Raw genomic sequence first — 16,594 nt, 5'->3', positions numbered from 1 at the left:
ATATGTATGTATTCATTAATAAATAGGCCTAATCAACTTTTCGTTGAATGATTTAAAAAATCAAAAATCAAATTAAAACTAAAAATAAAAGAATTTGAGTATCACTTTTCAACATATTACACAATGTATTTTAATTTCAGCGAAAAGTAGAGCAGGATGCACTTTAACAACAAAATTTAAGATTTTTAGTATTAAAATGTTAGTTTACAAATAGAGTTTTTTTCAACTATTGTTTTAAATTACTTAACCTCTCTCTAGGCCAATTTACTTTAGATTTTATCAAAAATAATAAACTATTATTAATTTTAATTCTAAATTAATCGTACAAATATAATCTTTGAAAAATTCTAAATTTAGTAATGTGTATTAATTTTGTAATTCATTATTATACATAATATTATTAAATTGCAATATAATATTAACTAAATGTATATATTGTAACAAATTTACAACATTCCCAATATTTTAAGTGGAAACAACAAAAACGAAGATGTCGGGTAAATGACCATGGTTGTTGCCATAGCCATTTCCCCAGAGCTGATATCTTTATGTTGAAACAAAAAACAAATTTTCTCTGATAAAACATTTTTTTTTTTTTTTAGGGTCCCTAAGCTACACATATCTTCTCAGCTAAATATTCATTAAATAGCTTTTTCCCCAATCCATGGTACCCGGCAATAATAACTATCTAATTTTTTTTTATTTTCCAACATGCTTAGGCGTGATTGATTTATGATTATTATCTCTCGATGAGATAGTGAAACTTCTGGTGTTTTAAACAAGATTTAGAATAAGTTGTATACGTTGTCATGAGTAACTACCAAATGCTGCCGATGGCCATTTCTTACCGTTTCTCTGTCTTCACAATCACATGTAGCGTTGTGCCCAATTATATTTCTATGATAAAAAATAAACTTCTTTTCAAGAAGCTTTTAACCTAATGTAAGCGTATTTTTTAATATACTGTTTTGGAACAGTTCTGATTTTACTGGATATGGATTCCCTGCCTAGCTGCTTTATGCTGCCAATATCACTTCTTCCAAGTAGGACCTCATTTCCTCTTCATAGGTGGCGTGTTGGTTTCTTTGTGAAGTAATGGAAAATGAAAATTTGTAAAAAAAAAAATAAATTAAAACTGTTAATATTTTAGGATTCTATTGGTTAGTTTCAAGTTAAATATTTCGTTCCAGATGTTAAAAAGACATCTTTGTTGCTCAGTAGTAGGCATCCGCTGCCTCCTACTGATCGAAATACCAAATTCGTTTGTTTTTGTTCAATGGCGTATAACACCACTGGTCATCGACATTATGATTTCTTATTCAGTTTTGGTTACATTTGTTTTATTTTTTCTGTCTGTTCCATTTCACATTTGTGACAATAAAACTTTTGATTTTAATAAACGAAATACTAATTTTATTGTTTTATCATTGTCTCCAAGGGGTTTTGAAATATTCAAGTTCTAAGGCATTGTGGTATGACGTGAAATATGGGCATTCCTGGAAGATATGACTAGTTGTCAAATTTTTGCTACAATATTGACATTTCGGAGGCGTTTGTTTTGAGATAAATCGGAGTGAATGAGCCTCGTATGACCTATTCTCAGCCAAGTCAGTACGTCTTCCTCTCTACAGCTGGATGTACTCCAGACCTGATGTTCTTTTTAATAACCCTTGGACTTTTGTTCCACAAAGTTTTTCATCTATCTTTGATTTCCTTTTTGAGGGGCTTGCTCATTTCTGATGGAGTTGCAGCTCGTTCGGCCAGTCCCTTCCTGTGATTCCTAGGCGACTGGGAACCCATATAAATGTAACTAAGATACCCGGATTTTGTAGATGCTTTAGGTAGAAATTGCTGCAGGAAATTTTCAAGTGTTCTGCATACATACAATATAAACCTTAAAACGAGTCTGTAATTATTTTTATATTGTTTTAGGTCAAATAGAGACATTACTGAAGTGCTGCTGCTATTGCATTGAGTTTAGGAGTGAATATTTTGCATAGTGTGCGGAGTCTAATTTTGTACTGATTGGTCTGATTTAGATCCGTCTGTGTAAATTATAAAGGATTCCGACATGTTTTAAGTATGTACGTAAATATACACCAAGTCATAATTTAAATTATTTTTCACTGGTTTTCATGTAGCAATAAAAAATATAAAAACACAATTTATACTATTTCACTAATGGTATAATTCTAGTGTGGTGAGAGCATTACACAATTTTCACTTATTATAAAATTTCGTATTTTAGGGTTTCTCGAGGTGAAAATAACGAATATCAACTTTACCAATAATACAACAGCTAAACAAAATATAACGCAGGGCGTCTTGAATACGATCTCAAGCGACCAGGCAGTCACACTTTTTTTTCCGATTTCAACCCTTATTTCTAATTTTCCTTTTTTTCTCTTTTAATTATTTATCGAATTCTTTAGTATTTTTTACTTCTTCATTGTTTGTTATAGCTTTGAGAACACTAAAACTCTATTATAACACGAGGATAATATTAAAGTTTATGACCCCACTTTATGACTATAATATTAACATTTAATAATAATTAAGGATAGATCCAAACGTTCGTTAACTAAGCTATTACAAAAATGGGCGAGATATCTCACAATAAAATATTTTTCTAAAAAATAATTTTCTCACAATTTTTCCTCTACCCTAGTAACATAAATATACAACTTCAGGGGCCCAATACCTTTTTTACGACCGAAAATCCATTTTATGTTAAATCAGATTGAATAAATGTTTTCCCCCTTTTTGGCCATTTCTGACGAACGGGGGAGGGGAGAGGTGGTTCTCCGAAAGGTTACCACCCTTCTAACCAGTGTGGGAGGGCTTATTTTTAATTCCGTAGAGTCGCTGCGAAATAAAAGTAAACCCAGCCAGGTAGGAATCGAACCGGTGCAGCTACAGTTAAAGCGATTGCTAAGATGATGCCTTAACTCTCGCTCCTAAAACTGCTTTTCGAATAAAATTTTCGTGTTTTGTACATCCAATTCGCGATTTGTAATATTTATTTCCATTAGACTCTAATGATTAAAACATTTTTTTTTTTTTACACTTTACTCATAATCTGCTATTCAATCTTGTTGTCAATCAGCCAATTTAAGAGAACCATTGAGCTAAAACATTTTCTTAAAGGTCGAAATAAAATCTAGTGAAATTTGCTTTAAATTCATGGTACCTAAAAGAACTTAAAAGTTTCAAAAAAATTTATCTGATTTTCCACCTTAACAAGGGAAACTTTAACTCACTAAATGCTTATAAGCTTTTCTGGATAAGAAGTGTTGCGGCCAAAACGTGTTAAATAATTGTTTCCATTTTATAAATACAAATAAATGTATCTGTTGTAAGCATTGTGTATTAGCGTGTTTTTATTTGAGAAAGAGTTATTAATAATACCAGTTTTTGCGTAAATACACCGGGTCAGTGGCACTTATCTCTCTACCTAGTCAGTACTTGCTAGCAGGCTGGCCAACCCATATACGCATTTCGATCCACGGCTGGCGGCTCTTCTCTTTCATAAGGACATTTCTCCACTAGGGGACCCTCACCCAGGGTGACGAATAGATAATTTATTTAAGTCGCAAAGACAAAAAACAATTTTTATTTTTTGATTTTTAGAATTTACTTTTTTTTTTTTTTTTTTTTCATTTTTTCTAGTTTATATCTTTCAATATTTTGTTTCCCAGTTTTTTTTATTTAATTATTTCAAATATAACAATAACAAAATCCGGCTATTCATTTTTTTTTCCACTATTCTATACGGTTGGGCTAGTAAAGGTTCCTTTTGAACTCCTACCCGCCTTAACAATAACCATTGTAAATTTGAAATGTTTTAGTATATGTGGTCATCACATTACTGAGTTTATAATAAGGAACGGGGTAGCTCAGAGTGTATGGTCTGTGCTGTCTTCCGGGATCGAATCCAGCTGTGGCACATAATTATTTATTCAGTTACTGTAGCCGTGAGTCAACTATGTGGGTTCGGTATCCCTCCTGGGACACACCCAGCCTCTATAAAGTGGGGACCCTTAATTAGCGGAAAAAACCTAGTGATTGAGCGTGGTTTTCAACTAATCACCTCTTTGCACAACTGTTGTTTAAGAAACAATACTTCCTTACTAAGTACTGAACCCGCTATCCTTCATGGCTTGTAGCGGTACAGTTTTTTTTTTTTTTTTGTTTGAGGTTAAAAAAAAGGAAATAAGAACATCAGACCATGTAATACCTAAGATGCAAACCATTTATTATGTAAATAATAGAAAAAAGACATAAGACTTAGTTTTACATAGCAAACTTAATTCATCAACACGAGTAGAAGATTGTATTCTGGCATGTCTTTCCTTACATTAATTTATGCTGTCTATGTATGATGTCTACTAACGCGATTGTTCAGCTTTCAGCATTAACAGTAAGCATTCAGCTTACTTAGTAATATCCAGTGTTTTGCTGTTGTAAATGTCAAGAAATACCTTCAAACTGAGTATCGAGGGAGGAAACTTCTGTTTTGTAGTATTTAGATCCTGGAGAAAACATCGATAGCGCTTTTTCATCGTGTCCTTTTTGAGATTCTTCTTATACAATATTACATAAATAATGTATATAAATTTTAATTATGGAACCGAAGATTGGCGAGGAGATAAAACTGAAAATTCGGATTCTGTACCACCAAAAACATAAAGAACCGTTTAGAAAGTTATGATTTTTTCTTCGGAAAATCCTTTGGAAACTGAATCACAGTGGGATTATGCACATTTTAGTAGCTTTTCTTACATACAATAGAGCTTCGTTAACTAACCGATATGTTACACATCGGATCGCTTTTACAAAGTCATCAGATACATCCAACTTTATTTTAATTCCACAATCTAGACACTAATAGTAATTGTTCAACAAAGGGGGCTTACTGTTGTTTCAGTCCAGTTACAATAAAAAGTCATGCAATCAAAGATCATTCAATTGACAAGTGAAAAAAAATTCATATGCATACAATCAGCTTTTCTCAGTACATTTCTAATCTCTGGAGTAGAGAAACTCCAATTCTCTTAATTTGTTCATCAGATATTTTTTTCCAGCCTACATTATCCATTGAGAAAAGTTTTCGTTTTTTCATCCCTTGTACTTTCTCTCCATACATCACACAACTGAAGAGTCGTTCATCCGAGAAAAAAAAAATAACACTTTTGACAACACTGCCGGTTGCAAATGTTGGCTCTTGAAAACATTAATTTTCTTTTCAATTCACACATCATATTGTATAGATGTATTCTCAATTTCTCATGGTAGAAAGTTTTTTTGTATGGCAGTTCTATATTTTAGAAACACTTATAAGAAAATGTTTTATCACAATATTCCCAGTTTAATGTAAGTTGGGAACTTTTCAGTTACCAATTGCAAATATGGATACTTTATCCGAAAAAAAATATTAAATGCTGTCATAATTTTGGTTGTATAAATTACTTTTTTAAATTTCAAATTTGCCCTTAAGCGATGTCTCTGTCCGTAAGCCTAACAGCACGGTAAGTAAAACATGTCTACTGAGTAAACTTATGAGTATTAATGGCTGTTTTTAATGTTCTATTTAAACCTATTTTTCCGTTACTCTGTGGGAGACACGGTATAGAATTATTTAATAGCGCTTTGAGAGAAAAGAGTTTTGGATGAAGAGATTAAGCTTCGGTCAGAAAGACAGGACAATACTTTGGAGGAAGGTGTCTGAAGTATATACCTGAATAACCACAGTTTTGGAAATGAGAACCCGGACTAAGATTAGGTTAGGCAAATACCCTAGCTGAGGGGATAAAACCTCCGACTAGGATCTTGGAAAGGAAGGAGAGTGTAAGGAGCATATGTAGAAATAAAACCTTCTCGTTTATTTAAACACACAAAACTACCAGGGAGGCATTCGCTACCTTTGCTATACTCAGACTGGTTCTCGATCTCTGGGCAATTAAAGAACTAGGGGCATTAACTGTAACCCAGAACCGGTCATATCTAGTAATATTTTTTATAGTATTTCAGTGTGCTAGTTTGGTAGTTTCCCTTTATTGTACAATCGACACAGTTAATTATTACTTGCAAATTATTAATACATAAAATAATAATATACGTTTATTCAAGAATATTACTTGACAATCAAATGGCATCCGTGAAGCTCGCACTGACGCTACCCGGTAGATTCCGGGTGAATAGGTGCTACCGCAAGTTGACATCTACTGCAAAATGGTTGATAAAGTTTGAGAAATCGTTTTGTTCAGGCAATTATTTAGTTGGTGGGTTGCACAAGAATCAGAAGGCTTCGGCCAAAGGCTTTTTGAATGCTGTCCATGCTGCTGGGGCTTTAATGGGGGAGTGATGCGCAATATATGGTAGGCCTATGAAACCAACCACCTAGCTTAGCCTCCCCAACTCCGGTTTCCCCCGTGGTAAGCCCGGTTAAGTTGAGTAATCCATGCCTAGGTTGTGGTACCCAATCTCTTCGGAGGCTTGGATCAACGAACAGACGAGAGATGGAGGTCCTGGTGGGGTGACCCTGGGGTAACCAGAGATTGAGCTCACCAGGATGCAGTGCACCTGCAGCAGGATGCACAACGGGGTAGCGGCGGAAGAACTTAAAAGGGTCAACGGTGGTATCCACAGTCATCGAGTCAGTAAGTATACTGCGGCTGTGCAGAATAGGCTCATTAGTCCGACTAAGACAGCTCTTCCAAGAGAGAGGAACTCTGAAATCAAACCTCTGACCCTCCAGATAGATGGTTGGGCGCTGGGTTAACGGCCCGCTCCATAAAAACCAGCTGTTATGAAACCTAAAGAAATAGAGAACCCTGAACTGATTCAACGGATGAGACCTGGAACTTGGAAACGGCGAAATTGCGTCGGGATGGGGAGCGACAGGTTAGTGGCATAACTTCTTAAGAGACTTGAACTAACATGGTCTTCTAGTGAATCAGAATTCTCTACCACTATTTTGGAAATCTTAAAAGTGTTGTTTTTTCTAAATTCTCCTTCGTTTCTTTCTTCTATTAATAATACCTACAGAAGGAATAACCCTGGGATGTGTCTTTACTTCAACAGAATTATAGGCACATAACCTACAGATTGTGATCACCAATCTGTGAGAATCTAAGAATACCCTTAGAACTCGTCGATCGTTGATCCCCGCCACGACCGATCCTCATGGAAATTCACCTCCTTTCCAGCTATTTTGACCTTATTCTGGATATGAGAACTTCAAAACTCACTTATACAGAGTGGTTTAAGTAGGTATAGGCCCTAACTCCAATTAAAAGAATCTTTTGGGGGCATCTTTATCCCTTTTTAGTGGTTTTAGCTTGTGGAAGTCTGTCTAACTAAAGCATAGAAGTCTGCAACTAATTAAAGCATTAATAATAATATTGTTAGTAGAAATTTTGAACTTCTCGCCGATGGGGCTTGTTTGGAACACTAATACAGCAAAAACATAAACTGTATGAACACTACATTTTTTCCTATTAAACAATCATTCATTCAGAACTCTTACCTTATATGTTGATGAGGTCATGTAGTTTCAAAAATCACGAGGGAGTTTATATCTAGTGAAATTCAGTTTTCAAGAAAAAAGGCAGTACTACAGTAAAAAGCAGTACCTCAATAATTGAAAGGTGAAAATTTAGTTCATCCACATCTACTTCTTTGGATAGTTGTAATCAGATGAAGAAACCTACCAGTTTGTTATTCTGTTATCTTTGACAGCTTGTTTTTGATATCGTTATGTCTTCTATTATTGAAAGTACGACTCTGGAATTATATTTCCAAGATAATCCTGAAGCGATGATGGATATTTCATATCACCTCGATAGTATAAATGGTTGGAAACTTATTATAAGTGAGCTGCGAAAATTCAGGTGATCATTTTTAATTTTTAAAATAAAATCTTATTTTTCAAACTTTAGTTTAAGATTTATGGTATAGAGATTTCATAACTTGATAGGTCTTTTTTTATTCATTCAATCCACGCTTTGTTATCCTTACTGTCATTGTACAAGTTATATTCTATTTTCATGTTTTACTTCTCAATTAAAGAAGATTTAGATATTGCTTCAGTAGTTGGTTTTAGATTGTTCCCTAAATGCTTAAGTACGATTTTCTTGCATTTTCATTTTCGTTTAATTTATGTCAGATTGCCACAAATTTTTCTAATTCACTCATGATATCATGTATGACTTCAAAGGCTATTAGATCAAATACTGTATTTAATTAAGTTAATGCTAGTTCCACCTAGTTATCAGAGTATTGATGTAATTTTCAGTAGTTCTTTTACCCTTTGATATTGCTTCCTTTGATGCCATTAACTTATCTGTTCATTTATAGCAACTGTAGAACTTTAAAGGTTTCTTGTTCCAAAGCACTATTCCAACAAGGCAGTTGGGCACTTGCCAATCTTAAATTCAATGAGAAAACAATGGATCATCATTGGTGGTTTAACCTTTTACAACAAAGTGATTTGTATTTATCGAACTTAAGCCATGGTCTTAATTGAAAAGGATCTATTGAGAGTTTGTTTCTTTCTTGAGTTAATGTTGTGAGTGGAAGACAGCTGTTATCCAATTAAAGCAGTAATTCTATTTGGGTCTTTATTTAAAAATTAAGAGCATTATACTAGCCACAGAGATGTAAGTCCTCAAGAAATCTTCATGCAAGACTAGAATAAACTGAAGGTTAAACCTGCAAGGAAAAAGGACTCACCATGGCTGAAGTCGAAAATTTGACACGATTAGAGAAGTGTATAAGAAGAAGGTAATGGCTACCCTGTTGCTGTAATGGTATATGAGTTACAATTGAGTAGATACATTTGTTGTGGATTCAGGGAGGGTTTTATAAAGAAAGAGACAAAGAATATGTTCTGAATATATGCCACAAACCAACTGAGGTAAAGAAAAGGATTTCCTCCTACATGTCAGAGAAGCATTGTCACCATCTACTGTTAATTTGCAATAATATTTACAAATCAAATAATAATACCAATTTTCTACAACAATATTTCCACACACTATGTAGGAGTAATGGTTTGTAACTATTACCCTTATTTACAAAAAAGAATTACACAAACTATCAACTTTAAAAGTTCATTCACACCTTATTAACATAATTTACACTTTATTTTAATTTGCATCATTTTTTTTATAGAAAACACCTTTACAGTATCTAAATGTGATCAAAAGAAATAAATTACTTTATTTTAGTTTGATTATTTGGTTTTAATTGCTTAAAAACATCTAACCCTCAGTCATAAGATTTCCAAATTCAGAACATCAATTTTAATGTGCTAGGATAAACTTAACACTATTGCTTATTATCTCTACTTATGTCTTTCATTGTGCCTAGTTTTAAAGACTGTTGAGTTTTTGTTGTCACAAGGGTTTAATCTATCAATCATTGCCATTAGATAAACCATTTGTTTGTTGTTATTTTCTGTTTTACCCACCTTAATTGGATTGTTATAAAAATATCTATGCATGTGCGTGAAATTCATAAATATATTCCTAAACATTAGGATACCTTCAAATTTTTCATCACTTAGGAATTGATTCTTGTGCACAGACATATAGCCAGTAATTAGTCTTAGTATTATCAGAACGGGTTGTATTGATAGTATCAAGCTTTGTTAGGTTGATAATATTATCAACTACCTGTCATTAGAGATTCAATATAGTGGGCAATTGGTTGTTTTAATGTATTTAGCAAATATTAAAATCAGGGCCCATGAAGATCATATAAAGTATTTTCTCGTCATTTCTTGAAAATTAAGCCACCTACCAGTTAATATAAACATTTAAAATATGAGAACAATTTATGACATTGGATTGTTTCAAATTACTGTGAAAATGCTTAATCTATCAACAATCTCAATCATTTAAAACAATTAATGTAATTTACTGTTTACCCATTACTTTATTTATTTTATTTTATTTTAGAATTCCTGTATATGTGAACCAAAACATGTTAGAAAAAGCGAAGTCGCCATCAACGTTTTTAATCAATGAATTAATTATGCGTTCATGTACTGTTAATGATTTTAAAGAGATTCTGAAAAAATGTAATTTGTTGGATACTTTGGCGTTTTTAGAAGAAAATGGTAAACCAATTTCTTTTCTGAAATTTATTCTTTATAACATATATATGAAATCACTATGCATGACTTTTATTGTCCATATTCATGAATTTATAATAACTGAATTTCTATAATTTGGGTACAGTATTGTTAACCATAGGAAAATGCTGAGTTAATTAACTTATATTTTCATGTCTCGAATAACTTTTTAAGAATTCAAGATAATAATCACAATGAGGTGTCCACTATCTCTACAAGTTATTTATTTATTTTTGATAGAATGTATATCTAAAGTATTACAATTTTTGCAAACATTTATGCCATTTATTCACCATGACAAGATTACTTTAATAACTCTAATTAATATATGTTTCTAGACCATTCCTGAGATATTTAATATTATATCTTAAATCCAAAGACAAAAATCAACTTTGCTATTTAGAGCAGTATTTATACCTCTGCTGGTTATTTTGGCCATATCTTTCTATATTTCTTCTGACTTCCATTAGGTAGGAATATACCCATCACTAATCTGTCTTCAGTTTTATTTCAATCTCTTTTATGAAATTTCGTACTTAAAATAACTTGTGTGATGTCTAGGCCATCGATGATTATTTAAAATCCTTCCAAGATTCTGGGAGTGACATGGCATTAATGTCTCAATTACCTCATATTACTTTAGGATTTGAATATCCTAGCCTAATCCTTGGGTTCAAGAACCACATAAAGCTTTTCACACAAAAGACTTGATTCACAGTCCAGAACAATGGCCTCTTTTGCCCATCCACCAATATTTAGTGATTTTCCAATGATAATTGACTACCTGGATTTTGTCCTTCAAAGTTAAATTTTGCTCAGTAACCTACAAGCTTCATAATATCAAGTGCATCCCTGCTAACGAATATTTTAAATTGAATTTCTAGGTTGTATTTAAAGGTAAGCCCTTGTTTGGTTTTTTTAGATCTCTTTAAAAACCAACAAGCTAAACTTTAAAATGTCTTATGTTACATTTATTTGGATTAAAGTATATTGAATTTTGGATTAATTGTTTAAAGAAAAAAACCAAAACAATTTGATTTTAATTTTTTTTTTATCTTTGATCATAGATAAATAATTAATAATCTATTAAAAAATTTTTTTTTAATTTAGAAAATTCAAAATCATTCATCGTCGGAAGATAGTTGTGAAAATGATAGCTTTGTTTGTTGTGGTTTCCAGAGTACCAAGCGATTTTTTATATATTAAGTTGTATATAAATTAATAATATATACCAGGATTTTGAAATAACTGAACACTGTTATTTTGAAAAAGTTCTTGTTTCAACTTATAGTTTGTCTTTCAAACTTTTTTGATATAGTTTATGCAAGAACTTTTTTTGTTTAGATATATGTATGTATAGTTGACCGTAAAAATTGATATATAGGGAGATGATCAGGGTTGCGGTCAATAGTGAAACAAAAATAGTTTACAACTATTTATTTTCCTATATAAAAATTTTCCTATATAAAATAGTTGTAAACTATTTTTGTTTCACTATTGACCGCAACCCTGACCATCTCCCTATATATTTTTTTGTTTAGCTTCAATTATAAAGTTCTTTAAAATTTATTGTTATAACTTTAATAATAAAGCTCATCCAAGAACTTTTTGGTTAAGATTATTATAAACAAGTTCTGTACCATAGAAATTCTCTGTACAACTATGAATGCAAATGATAAATTGGAAGGAGTGGACGTGGTCTGCTGATTTCACATACAATTTTCCCTCCCCTTGGAGAATTTGGTTACAAAATACTGCTGGCCTACCTTAATAGTCCCTCAAAATCAATCAATAGAGCATAATCTAAAATGCTCTTATGGAGTTTGAAAAAAGCAGATTGGAATAAATACTCCCAATTCACCTATATACACATTACTCCTAAAATCATAAGGTCTATGCAAGCTGTGCGCAGCTATTAATTCTCAATTTTGTAAAGCAATCTATTCCTTGTGGATTTAGGCTAAAACACATTACAGTAACCCTTAAGTTCAACATTAATCAAGCCAAAAGAAAAGCCTTCAGAGAATGTTTGGCCAATCTGGACTTTCGGACAGATAAGTTCAAAGCACATAAATTTATTTCAAAGCTGAATGGTGGAAAAATCCAAGGAACAACCCTCTTAAGTTTAATAATAGATAGATGTTTCCTGGGCTTTTTATAGCAAGGAGCTTATGTAAATTCTTTGCCAGAATCTCTAACTACAAATTAACAAAATAAAACTGAACTTCTTTGAAAACAACTTCACTTTTGAAGAACTTGAACTTTAACTTGCTCTGCCACAAACAAAGAAGGGGAAAAGTGGTGGCCTTGATAACATCTTACCAGAGTTCCTAATTCACCTGGATGCAAAAGTCATGCTTGGACTTCATCAATACTGCATGGAATTCGTAATATCCTGGCACCTAGAGGAAGACTGAGGTGATCCCAATACTCAAGAAAGGCAGTATCCCTCTTGCCTAGCAAACTACCCACCAATCTCGCTCATAACTGTTTTTTCTAAGCTTTATGAAAGAATAGTCTCAGCTCGGCTGCAGAGATGTATCTAGATAGGGGAAATAGGATGTCGTCAAAGCAAGCAGGTTTCCAGAGGCACCAAGGTACAACTGAGCAGGTGGCTCATTTCAGTGAGGATGTAAAAGGCCGCTTCCAATGTAAACAACATACTCTTGTTGTGTATGTTGACTTTAAAGCTATTTTTGACAGAGTTTGTAGGAATATCTTTCTAAACAAGCTTCTGAAAAAGAATGTTAATGGGAAAATGTACTGAGCCAAAATGTCCTTCTTGGTTCATAGGTCGCTCCGAGTAAGATTCAATGGTTGATGTTCAAATTTTAGAACTTTTTGCTGGGGAGTAGAGTAATAGAGTAAGGATCTGTACTTAGCCCCACACTCTTCAATATAACAATAGATGACTTAGTGACTGTGCTCGAGGAAATACCTGGAACATCTGCTCTACTGTTTGCTGATGATTTTCTAATATATGTGACCAATAGCAGCATAAGTGCTCTCAAAGCAGTAATCAATGATGGAGGTTTTCAACTGGGCCATGTCTAATGAAATGGAAGTAAATACCCAGAAAACTGAGTTTCAACTGTTCACATTGTCAAAAAAAGTGCATGAGCTGAAAATCATCTATAATAATGGAATGCAAAGAATGGACCCAGTGTTTTTGAATGACTACAAAATTCCAACTCAACGGCTTAAGACACAAAAATCTTTCATGTTGAAAGCCAAGATTTTACTTGAACAAGGTTTGACTGCGAAGAGAGGGAACCATTTATACTGGCACATTTCCCAATCCACTATCACGCAACCCAGGCAGTCCTACAACTCCTCCACCTGGCTGATAAGAAAACAACATCTGGCTCTGAGTTAAAAGCGATAGCTCAAAAGTATCCTCTTCAGCAAAATTGCCAATACCAGTCCATCCAAAATCATATGACCTAATAAAAAGAATGATAAAGGCCATAATTGAGGAGGAAAAAAAAAATTATGCAAAAGGTGGAAGAGAAAAGATAAGAGTTTAATACAAAACCCAATCCTAGCTAACCCCCCAAGAAGAGATGTCATAGCCTGCTTCTGCCTGACAGCTGCCCACGGCTATCTGCAGAATCATCTCCACAGAATAGTTATGGCTTGGGATCCTACATGTGTTCTGTGCAAACAAGGGAGATTGGATGGAGACCATCTTGACACATGTCCTTCTCAGACTGAATTGACAAAAAAAAAAATTTGCCAATGAGCATTTGAACAATCATTTATATTGGGCAGCAAGACGTCGAAGACCAACGACTTCAGCATAAGAGAAAAAAAAGTTTATGCCTTCTGTCAATTCGAAAAATGAAATTATGGCCAATATACCTTGCTATATTTCAGGTTGGAGACTTTTTCAATGTCAAATCTACAATAAAATAAAAAAGAGCCAGTGCACATTGGCTCTTTTTTCAGTTTGGAGATGATCAATAATAAAATTAAAAATGGCCAATATCCGGACAATAATAATTGTATAATTATATTATTATAATATAATATTATTACAATTTTACTATTATAGTTTATAATATAATATAAACATCATACTAGAACAGGATTTTTTACAAAATTTTATATTTTTATCAACCAACTGTCCACACATTGTTATTGTTTTATTTCAGCTTTTAATGAGCTTATTCAAAGCACTGCGTTCTTTATTTGATTCAATTTATTTGAACAAGTGTTTGTGTTGCAGCATTGACATTGTTAAGAATGGATCCCTGAGGGCTGAAATTATTTAAAATGGTTTGCTAGAAAAGATCGATTCTTCTGAAGCCAAAGGAAATCATGGTATTTTTTTTTTTTGCTTCAGATTGTTCATTGTAGCACAGTTAACTCTCCAGTACAAAAAATTTCTTGGTATAGAATATTTTTTTTCATAATAATTTAATACATTCAATAATAACATCCTATTTTCTTTTTAATAAAATCTGAAATATGAGTTACTTCCAGAAATGGTGAAAGAGGTAATTTGCATTTAATCGTTTTTCTTCTATTCTAATATAATATTGGTTAAAGAGCACTTGAACAAACTGATATCAGACAGGCAGTGCAGAGAGATCATTTCTGCGATAATGATGAGGATGTGGACAATGAGATACTAACCAATGATAGATGACTGAATTTCAAACCTCATCTAGTAATGAAAAAAAGACGAACAACCCAGCCTAAAAATTAAAAAATCCTATTACTTATCCGTCAATAATGATCTACCATTACCCTCAGTCTTTATTTACAACAAGAAATTAGTTCTTAAATCTGGTCTTGACTGTACCTTGAATGTACAGGCTATACGTAGCACAATGCAAAGAGAATCAAGTTATCTCTGACAATTGTTCACTAAATCAACAAAATTTTAATGAAGTATTTAACTTGGTTTTTCATTCTGCAAAAAATTATACCAATGCAAAATTTGGTAGCATAGAAATATCAATATCAGCATGCAGCAAAGAAGAAATGGAAAAACAAGCGGAACTTTAAAAAACAAAAGAAGAACATCTGAAGTTGGCAGAAACTGGATATAAGCAAAAGATGAATGATAAGGAAATTAGTGAAGAAAATCTGTCTTTGACCACCACTTCTTAAAAGCCTTCCAACTCTTTTTTTGAGAAAGGGAGTGTCATTTTATAAAAGGCAACTTTGGACCTTTAAATTAACACTTTATTCAATAAGCACAGCAGGGAAGACAGGGTATCTGTGTTTTATGGAATGAAACTAAAGGTGATAAAACCATTAGTTTACTATTGATAGTTTATGGGTCATCAACAGAAAGAAAAATGAAGGTGGGGATCTAGTAGTGTGATGTGATTTACCCAGGAAGATCATTTTCAGTTCTATAACAATTTCGGAACTCGGTATTTATTTTGCAACTTGGTCATATTTTTAGTAAAATCATTGAAACTCTTGAAAACATTACCAAAAAAATTGGTTCACTACCATGGATAATGATTACACGATTATACAATTATACACTTCCTGACAGCGGGACTTTTTGTAATGCAACTTTTCAACTTGATTTTTTTTTTATTTCTTGTTTCTACTTTTGATTATTGCAAATTTATTTTATATCTGTCTGTTAATACAGAACCCCCAAAAATAATCATTCAGCCTGGAGAAGATTATGAAAAAGTATTTGTATTTTTTGGTGAAGAATTGAGGTTGGAGTGTGTTGCCACTGGTATTCCTCCTCCTACCTATCAATGGTTTTGTGACAATGTTCCACTTCCTAATTGTGATTCATCAGTGATGACTATGTCTGATTTCAGGTATTTAATAAAACATGACGTGTTGATAGTTGACTGTAGATTAATATGTGGAGAAGATGGTCAGGAGATGTGGTCAGCAAATAAACAAAAATTATTTATTCGTGCCGACGTTCCAACCTGAATTTCAGGTCTTCATCAGGGCTAAAAAACAAAAAGAGATAACAACCACCATTCGGAGAAACATAAAAATTAAAATAAATAAATAAACAAACAATATCCCTAACAATGAATTGAATATTTGATTAATAACAATGGAAGTAGATAGTAGTTGATTGGTAACTATAAAAGATGAGATATAATTGTTTACATAAATACATTTTATCCAATTTTAGTCTCAAAACAATTTATATTTCTTTATAAGTCCGATGTTTTGGCCAACTCGGCCATCCTTAAGGACAATTTATCAAAAACAGCTTTTATTATACATATGATTTTTAACTATTTTAAACAAATAACAATATTATCAATAAATTATTGCATGTTAATACAGCCAGAGGACAAAAACTTCATGCTGGCTATCCTGCCCAGTTCATTAATTTCAGTCCACAATCACTTTATCATTTGTCAATGCTGCACATTAAATTAAAACTTTTAATCGCAGTTAACCTTCTCTGTTATAATTTATCACAACCTTTGTATTAAGGTGTGTATATATATA

At 32.7% G+C, this 16,594-nt stretch overlaps 1 protein-coding gene across 1 annotated transcript in view; it reads left to right on the top strand.

Moving 5' to 3' along the window:
• Positions 1–7,703: 7,703 nt before the first annotated feature.
• Positions 7,704–16,594, top strand: part of LOC106692402 (mucosa-associated lymphoid tissue lymphoma translocation protein 1) — a gene marked incomplete in the record, with an annotated part of 33,030 nt that continues 24,139 nt past the window's right edge. Inside the window, 3 exon segments of the mRNA XM_067053520.1 lie at positions 7,704–7,892; positions 9,963–10,123; positions 15,756–15,936. Of these exon segments, the coding sequence (XP_066909621.1) occupies positions 7,759–7,892; positions 9,963–10,123; positions 15,756–15,936 (476 nt within the window).

Source organism: Halyomorpha halys, unplaced genomic scaffold, assembly GCF_000696795.3.
Source record: "Halyomorpha halys isolate HHAL.00 unplaced genomic scaffold, Hhal_1.1 Scaffold55.1, whole genome shotgun sequence".
NCBI classification, from domain to species: Eukaryota; Metazoa; Arthropoda; class Insecta; order Hemiptera; family Pentatomidae; genus Halyomorpha; species Halyomorpha halys.
This window is presented reverse-complemented; position numbering and strand designations above follow the sequence as displayed.